Source organism: Antedon mediterranea, chromosome 8 (genome assembly GCF_964355755.1).
Source record: "Antedon mediterranea chromosome 8, ecAntMedi1.1, whole genome shotgun sequence".
Lineage (NCBI taxonomy): Eukaryota > Metazoa > Echinodermata > Crinoidea > Comatulida > Antedonidae > Antedon > Antedon mediterranea.
This window is the reverse complement of record NC_092677.1, coordinates 27,633,461-27,642,870: the sequence shown is the minus strand read 5'-3', so window position 1 is coordinate 27,642,870 and position 9,410 is coordinate 27,633,461. Positions and strand designations below refer to the sequence as shown.

Sequence of the window (9,410 nt, the reverse complement as noted above, 5' to 3'; positions counted from 1 at the left end):
TCAAATATTAATTAATGAAATATTTCTAAAAAAAATAGAATGAAAAATATATTGATCTGTGTTTTTTACACCAAGAAATGCAATTTTATTGCCTTTGATGGTGAAATAGCATTTACCGTATTTGATTCTTTCCATTCAGTATTTTGTATTTCATACATTTAACAAACGTTAAAGATATATTGTTTTTAAACATTTTTTTTTAATATGCCATTTTAATGTCACATAACAGTTATTCACTTTGACCAAAAACTGGATGGAAAAAAAAATGATTTTCCTGAAAAACTTAACCATTTCTTTTGACTTTTTATAAGTGAAATAATTATTTTTGTTGGTTCTTTTTTCTACAGAAGTTATTAACTTTATTAAAACTGCAAAATGGCTTATTCAAAGTGTTTTTCATGTTTTTGGGGGACAATACATATTTAAGTTAATACTGTTAACAACCGTTCAACAATTGAATACACCAATTGCCATATCAAGAATATAACACTACTGTACCATAGAAATCTATAGATGAGACTAAACCTCCAATACACGGGTTAAAAGTATATCTTTATGATGCTATTATAATTTATTGAAACTACACATTTACATCAGCAGAAAATGCTCGTAAACATTGCATTCATCAAAACCATACAAACAAAAAATATCTAATTATTTTTTAACCCAGGAACATAAAAATAAATATAATAAAAATAAACAATGAATTTTAATAAATAATATATAGTAATAAGATAATAATGAGTACGAGAAATACTATAATACAAATACTAGAGATACATTCACATGATCATTAAAATAATGTATAAGGCTGAAATGTAAAGTAATATACTGAATAAATATTTGGAGGTTGAATAAACTACAACATATAATTGCCTGAGCTGCAAGGAATCGTAGAATAATAATAATCTATTAAAAGTAATGATATTATACTGGTATTCTACTGATTGTGTGTTCTTGGATTCGACAAAAATATGCATATAATTAGGTTTTATGCATAAAAATAGTGTTCCGACCTCTGACATCCCTCTTGCAGTGCAAATGTTATTAAAATTACTGAAAGAAACTGTACTTATCTCTGCCACATGGATCATGTGATTTCATATATTATATAAAGGCATTTTAATTTACATTGTACCATGCATAATCAATGACTCGAACTGTAATGGGGATAAAACAAACAATTTTATATAACACCTATATAAATTCCTGTCATTTGATTGGACGAATGTGGGTCACATGGCGTGCAATAGTACGCACTATTCAACGATCGTTAAATAGTACTTTTTGAAACATTTTTGTTTGTTATTTAGATGTTATATAAAACAAATAATGAATGTTTTGTATTCGTGCAATGGTACAAATAATGGCACTTGGTGAATGATGAAAGGTTATATCAACTCGGCTTTGCCTCGTTGATATAACCTTTCATCATTCACCTCGTGCCATTATTTGTACCATTGCACTCATAAACATTCATTATTTGTATAACATGTAATGTGTACGTTGTATATATGAATATCAATAGAAAAATAAATAAGAATTTTATATTAATCACACACACAGGTCTTTGTTTTTGCTTGAACATATCTTCTACAGCGGGTTTGTTTTGTTTTGCCAATTTTAGTTGAGTTAATAATACAGAGTAATTGGTATATAATTTCTGAAAAACCAAACCCAATATTACAAGTCTTACAATCAATATTTTGTGTGTTGCTTGGTAAACAAAACTGCACCAGAACTAATATTATTGTAATAGTTTTAAATAAGGTGGTGGATGAGGGACATCCAGGAATTGTTATCGCATTCGGCAGAACTATTGCAGTTGTTGAGCTTGGATATTAGGATGTATACCATCAGTATTGGATTGGGACCTACATCTGTGTCTACACTATCAAACTAGTTTGACAAAAAACTGTGATGTGCTCAAATATGGTAGTGATGAACCCCTATATGGTAGTAATATGACATCATGTTCATACAGTATATGGGCTGGGCACATCACATTGTTTGATAGTGTAGACAGAGCTTAAATATATTATAATATTTAAATCATTTACACAAAGACATTGAAATATAATTTACTATATCTACTCAATCATTATTTAATAACATTAAGAAACATTCTGTAAATGAGTAAATCTTCATTTTTCTAATCATATTCATGAAAAAATAATATTTTAAACTACAACCTGGAATATGTTTAAAACAAATCCAAAACTAATGACATTGTTTGTTGTCAATTTTCATATTTTGTTGTTGTTGACATCAGCAATTTATTGCATTGGTTTTCCACCCATCAGCATCCCAACTAATCCCTGGGCAGCCTTCAGTATCACCCTTTACGGGCCTCGCCACATAACCAGCTCTTTCCTGTCGCAAACTTAATTTTCAAGCTTTACATGATTTACGTTTACACAATTTACATTTTTTGTGGATACATTGGAAAATTTACATTTTTATTATTAAAATTATAAAAAATCATAAAATCTGTTGAAATTAATAAAAATGTTACTGTGGGTAATGGCATTATTATTTATTGGTATGAAGTGAGTGATTTATCAGGTGATTTACTGAGGTTCTTTGTCTTCTGTGCCTCCCTCAGGTGTAATCACATTCTTGCTACATTAGTTGACAAGTTCTAAGAATTTATTGGAATTATAATATATCAATTTGATAACAATAGATAACTGAGAAGCACAACAATCATTTCAAAACCAACATATGGTCATAACCTTTGACCTTGGTGATTTGCTTTATGTCAGCAGATTTAATGATACATGAATCATGTGAGTGATACATGAATCATGTGAGTGATTATCCAGGGACTTTATGAATCAAAAACACATTTCCTTTAAAAAAACACAAAAAATACATGTATATAAATTATAAGTTAGATAATTTTTTTTTTTATTAAAAAAAAATTGTGGTTTAGATTGTCTATTATGAAGCAAAATGTCAAATGATGTATGTAAAAAATACTAATATACCAAAAAAGCATGAATAAACCTCAAATTTGGTACTTTTCTAAATCACAGACCGTACTTACTCCGTTTAAATTTGGCGCCTGGGAAAAAAACATTCTAGCGAACGTGGGTGGTAGATGGCGCTATGCCAATTCGTTCGCACGCATGGAGTGCTTATTGCATAAACGAGAGACAATAGAGGCGATATTATTACATACACATAGCATGAACTCACATAACCTTTTGTCTAGACTTAGTTTTTTGTAACAGGCCTCTTCCTGGAATGCTGAGGTAAATATTGGGTTAACATTATTACAACATGATAACATTCAAAATAAATCGAACATTTAATATTACATATTACGAAGTGTTTACGCCATACATATGTTCCGCTAAGCTGCTTAGGAAAATCTATTATAAAAAACAAGTCCTTCTTCCAACAATGATTTCATATTGAAAAAAAAATCTCTATAAAATGGCCAGAAACACATTGGTATACTAAAGCTTATCATTGTTGTGAACGATGGCCTTGATATCGCTACTACTGTTCTATGCTACTCAATGCTCACCCTAAGCCGGTTTACCAGCAACAATTTCATAATAGATTTCTTATTAAGAATGGTGGAAGAAAATACAGTAACAGAAGTAGCTGGCTATGCTTATTTATTACACAAGAGAAATTAGAGGCTATATTTTATTTATATAATTGACGTATTATTTAAGTACAATATATTTGACTTGATATTTGTATTTTGTATTTTTAGATAAATTTATAAAAATAATTATTTAGTATTTGGTACCTCGCATAATTTTCTAGAATTGATTTTTAAATTGAGAGAACAGTGTGCAGCTGTTTCTAACAATTTGATAAATGTATGGTTTTCATTTTATTGAATGTGTATAGATAAAATGATAGGAATAGAGCCACCACTGCTTGTGATGTAGATTTCTTGTGATGTAAAAATTGTAGATTGTGTTTTCAATAAAAAAAAAAACACAATGTAGATACATTATTGTAAAACAAATCTCACCCAACTTAATTTAAAGTTAAACTGGACGACCAGACCAATTTCAACTCCTCTTTATAACAATTCTGTCCACACCCATGATGTGAAAAATAAAATAGCTTTAAGTTGTGTTCAGTTTAACTTTATTAACCACAGAAGTCCAGATAAACTCATGGGGGGCTGTGCACATAGAAAATACAACGCAATTTTAACTTTGAATATGATTATTTACAGTATAAAATGTCCAAAAAAATGTTTAAATGAGTATATATGCCAATTTTGTGGTCCATATGATAATAGTATTAGCTGGAATAGTTTATTTATAAACTTGTTTATCAGTAACTTTAACATTTTGTTTGACCAATTTCCAAAATATGTAAAATAAATAAATTATAATTTCAAAATCAAATTACGAAATAGCAATAACATCACACATGTGTTATTAGTCGATTTTTTTCTGTTTTGTTTGTTTTACAACTAAAGGTTTTTTTATACAGAGAAAATAAGCATTTGATGAGGAGGAAGAGTGTTGAATTGGTATGTATAGCTTTTCACACACTTGTTAAAAGCAGAAAGGGTGTATTAGCCATAGAACACAAAAACAAGTGGTGGAAGGACAAGAAACCGGAAGTTCAAAGGTCACTAGCTACTTCCTTTCCTCCTTTCCCAAAGTTCAAAGGTCACTAGCTACTTCCTTCCACTTTTCCCAAAGTTTAATTCAAAATGTCATATTCAAATTATAGCTCTATATTATCATTAACAATGTTGATATTTTTTTATGGTGTTAACCTTTGCTAGAGTTCACAATAAAAAAGGTAAAGGCAGGATTAATAGAAAAAGCATACACATAAAACTTCTATCATACAAAATTTAATGGTAAAAAATTGAAACTCCTTCTAAATTTAAATTGAAAAAAAACTACACAAAGGACGACTACGGACAGAAACACAGAGACGGAAGAATAAACTTTAAACAACACAACAACTTAGTCAACTGTACAAAGATGAATTCACATGTGCTTTAATACACCTACACTATTTTTATTACTTATAAAGCTTTTAACACAGATTCTTTGTACATCAAAATAACTTCTGGATATTAAATTACAATAGAAATTACTGTTTTGTTATATTTAGGAAGTGTATTTGTACAGCATTACATTTAAAATTTAACCGCCATTTTGGATCAAATACGGCAGCCAAAATGCTGTTTTAATTATGAACTTTTCCCCACGTGTACTGGAAAGGTTTTCAAATACATTTGAAAACCGCAACAGAGAGAGGCTTAGGGTACCCTCTCTAAGGTGGATATCTTTGCCAGTGTATTTATTATATATGAATGTATCAGACCGCAACAGAGAAGCTTAGGGTACCCTCTCTAAGGTGGGTATCTTTGCCAGTGTATTATATATGAATGTATCAGACCGCAACAGAGAGGCTTAGGGTACCCTCTCTAAGGTGGGTATCTTTGCCAGTGTATTATATATGAATGTATCAGACCGCAACAGAGAGGCTTAGGGTACCCTCTCTAAGGTGGGTATCTTTGCCAGTGTATTATATATGAATGTATCAGACCGCAACAGAGAGGCTTAGGGTACCCTCTCTAAGGTGGGTATCTTTGCCAGTGTATTATAAATGAATGTATCAGACCGCAACAGAGAGGCTTAGGGTACCCTCTCTAAGGTGGGTATCTTTGCCAGTGTATTATAAATGAATGTATCGGACCGCAACAGAGAGGCTTAGGGTACCCTCTCTAAGGTGGGGTATCTTTGCCAGTGTATTATATATGAATGTATCAGTAATGTAGGCAAACCAAGATAAAAAGTCAGTAGATTGATTATCAAAATACCAAAATGGTCATTTAATAGATAAACTGAACATTTTATTTAAAGACAATGCAATTTAACACAAAAGCATGCGTTTCTCCCCTCTCATGCCCGACACATCCTAAACAAACACTCCTCTAGCGATAAGTCAGTAAATTATTCAATAAAATATGAAAATAGTCATTTAATGGATTAAATTAACAGATTTTACTTAAAGAAAATGCAATTTGACACAAAAGTGTATGTTTATCCCCCTCATGTCTGACACAGATCCCAAACCAAACACCCCTTTAACACCTGACTAACCTATTCTAGAGCTTCATGACTATGTTGTGTTTGTAAATCACTTAGTTTCTTCTTTAACACAGATAAGCCTGAAAGTACAATGTTCTCTGGTCTGAGTGAGCCGCACGATTCAACATTAAGGTAAAACTTGTTGGGCTTATCTGATGGATCAAACGGTGCTTGTACTGAAATTGATCAAATAGAGATATTAATACATTGTATCTTATTTACTTTTATTATTATTATTATGCAATTGTAATATTTTTATTTTACAACCATCTGTAAACTAAAGTTCATCACAAACACGATACGATATTATTTATTGTCATTTTTAACGAGGTATAAATGAAATTTGGTTTGTTTTTGATTTACATACAATATACAATGAATAAAAAAAAGGGTTTAACCAATAAATTAAAAAGATCTTAGGAACTTGCTATTAAATATGTGAATTGAATTATAAACGAAGATTGTTGACAACATTTAGTGTTTAGATTCAGAGTGATCAGTCTACCAGTTTGGCTAAGCTTAAAGGATTTATTTAGAAACATATATATATCTTATAAAGTGTACAGAATCTGGAATAACAACCTTATAGTTAAAAGACTGAATATTGGAACAAAAAATGGGGAAGTTGAGGAACACTTAAACTTACATTCGTCATCTTCAAGCTCTGAGAATTCACTCTTTGGCCATTCCTCCGGCTTAGGGTATACAGTATGTCTGAAGGCGTTGTCAGGATCATACTCAAACGCCACCGCTGCAGTTGGGATCCACTTAGCATGTTCTTTTCCAAAACCTTTTCTGGCGATAGCTTTCAATTTTAAGTCTTGCCCTTTCCTTAATTTCACAATCATTATATCTGAAAGCAAAAGTAGGAAGTTTGTTGAAATTAAAACAACAAAATATTCAAACTACGGTTGTCTTTATCTTTCTAAACCTAGAATTTTTCTTGGTAAATTTCCATAAAATTTAATTCCAATAAAATCAAATTCCAATAAAATCCTAATACATAAATAATTTAAATAGTCTTTATATTAAAAATGTTTCGATTTGATTCATTCATTGAATTCAATGATCAAATTGAATTCAATGATCTGATCTATTCAAAGCAGATTGTAGACAGAATTTACACAAAGCTGTCTGCTGCCCTCTATCACCTTACCATCTGTCTCTCCATATTCACTGGATTCATCTTCTCTTGTACTTGATGGAGTCTAAGATATTATAAAAAAAATAACATTGTAAATTTTAAAATAGTCTTCAGGTTGTCTGATATTCCTGTTTTCATTATGCTTTTTTACTCATTTGAAAGTGAAAGAAGCGAAATTACTTATTTTATTTCAACAACATTTAAAGAGGGTGGTCCATCAACCTGAAGCTGATAATTTACGTCCGTCACAAGAATGAAATATGATAAGACAATAACATAATATATAAGAGAAGATACAAACTAAAAATTAAATTAAATATAATTTATAAATATTAATATTTTAAAAATTAAATAATGAAAAAAAAAATACTTAGAATCAAAAGGGAAATCAATTAAAACAATTACGGTAAAATTAGTTATATAAGCTACACTTTTGAATATAAACTAAACTAGTACTGGGTACAGTAAAACTTGGCTTTACACTTTTGTATTAAAAACACACTTACCGGAACTACTCGTGGGTCAGATGACTTAAGATCTCTGGAGGTCACATGACGCGGTCCCTCCTCGTCATTTTTTACATGAAGATTAAACTCAACTGAGCAATCCTGACAGAACTCTTCACATGTACAGTCCTACAATTTAAAATACAAATTAGAAAAATGACAACAGTTAGAATGATTATAGAATGATTTTTAAAATGGTTATCATTGTTAGAATTGAGCAAGAAGAGTAAATATAACAGGTATATCCTGCTAAATCTCAAGTAGATTAAGCTGTTGTGTGAATACTTACTCTGTGATAGGCCATTCGATCAACTATGTCATCACTTGTCAGTGGAATAAGCCCTGCAAATTAGACACAAAAAACAAAGAAGTTTTTTTAGAACATTGTTACATCTTGGTGTAATGATTGTTTAATCAAACTAATTTTGTTGAACTATAAATTGAGTTGAGGTAGAAAGTAGGTACCAACAATCCAGGCCCATGATGTACTGTATACCCATGTCAAAACTAATTTATCTCACAATTATGAGATGTTAACATCCAATGTTGTGAATGAATTATTTACCAAGAACTCTAGGTGCAATGAATTCATCATGGAGAACTGTAGAATTAGCCTCTATCTGAATCAAGTCAATGTTGTGAATGAATTATGATTATTTACCAACTCTATGTGCAATGAATTCATCATGGAGGACTGTAGAATTAGCCTCTACCTGAATCCAGTCAATGGCTAATGTAGGTGTTTCAGCTATGAAGACTCTTCTTATTGAATTTGCAACGCTAAAAATAGAAATTAAAAACCAATTAACAAACATTTAAAAAAAACAATAAAATTAAAACTGAACACACAAAACGTAGTTTTGTTTATTTAGGACAACTGCCTTTGCCATAAACCTGTCCTCTAGGTAGACCTATATATTATCGTGTTTTATTTTCTAGCCTAGGCTTACTACACTAACTATAACAAAATACAATAACTAAAGTATACTACAACTAACTAGCTAGGCCTAGTAATAATAATATATTAATATTTATTTCCACAAATAATAAAGCAAAATACAGAGTAGCATAATACTGTAAATATACAACTGATAATGAACATAAATAATTTAATGCAAGAAAAGAAGTTGGTAAGTGGAAAAGGGACGCCACAGCAAGCAAGCTTTAATTTGGGTGCCCCTTCCCCTCAATAATAGTACTATCATTCATTATATAATAATTTATACACAAAAACACAGACAGGCTGACTGATATTTTTTTTAAAGTTGCTGTATGTCACAAATTATATAATCATATCTGCACATAACAATTAAAAACAATCTATCTTTTTTTTCAAAGTTTTGTAGGCTAGGCCTATGTCTAACAATACCCTAAGCTACACATCATTTTCTCCCGGGATAAACAGTCTTGTTTTCACTCCTCCACACCACACATGTACAACGAATAAGGTGACAGGCACAGGCCTAGGTTACTTGCATTTATTTCATGCATTGGTTTTCCGAATTTTACACAAAAACATTTGAAAGTTTTACCTAAGATCCGTATTTTCTATTTCAAATTTAACATTATCTTCTGTTAAATCGGTTATTCGAATTGTAGGTTGATTAGCGTATGGCATTTTGTTCAAATATTTCGTGTACTGTCTTTTTTTCCCTTTATTTTTTCATT

At 30.5% G+C, this 9,410-nt stretch overlaps 1 protein-coding gene across 1 annotated transcript; it reads right to left on the bottom strand.

Moving 5' to 3' along the window:
- Nucleotides 1–5,490: 5,490 nt before the first annotated feature.
- LOC140056343 (DNA-directed RNA polymerase II subunit RPB3-like) lies at nt 5,491–9,388 on the bottom strand. Its single transcript, XM_072101688.1, has 7 exons — nt 9,275–9,388; nt 8,404–8,522; nt 8,032–8,084; nt 7,743–7,871; nt 7,249–7,300; nt 6,739–6,945; nt 5,491–6,268 (listed from the first exon to the last, which is right to left on the bottom strand). Exons 1-7 carry the CDS (start codon nt 9,358–9,360, stop codon nt 6,105–6,107), a joined length of 810 nt encoding a protein of 269 aa, XP_071957789.1. The 5' UTR covers nt 9,361–9,388; the 3' UTR covers nt 5,491–6,104.
- Nucleotides 9,389–9,410: the final 22 nt, after the last annotated feature.

Bases quoted from the DNA above. Each gene is read 5' to 3' on its own strand.
- LOC140056343 (XM_072101688.1), bottom strand. From the start codon at position 9,360: ATGCCATACGCTAATCAACCTACAATTCGAATAACCGATTTAACAGAA. The intron at 7,872-8,031 runs GTAAGTATTCAC...TTTAAATTGTAG, and splicing joins ATCGAATGGCCTATCACAGA to GACTGTACATGTGAAGAGTT. The intron at 7,301-7,742 runs GTAAGTGTGTTT...ATAATATCTTAG, and splicing joins CTGACCCACGAGTAGTTCCG to ACTCCATCAAGTACAAGAGA.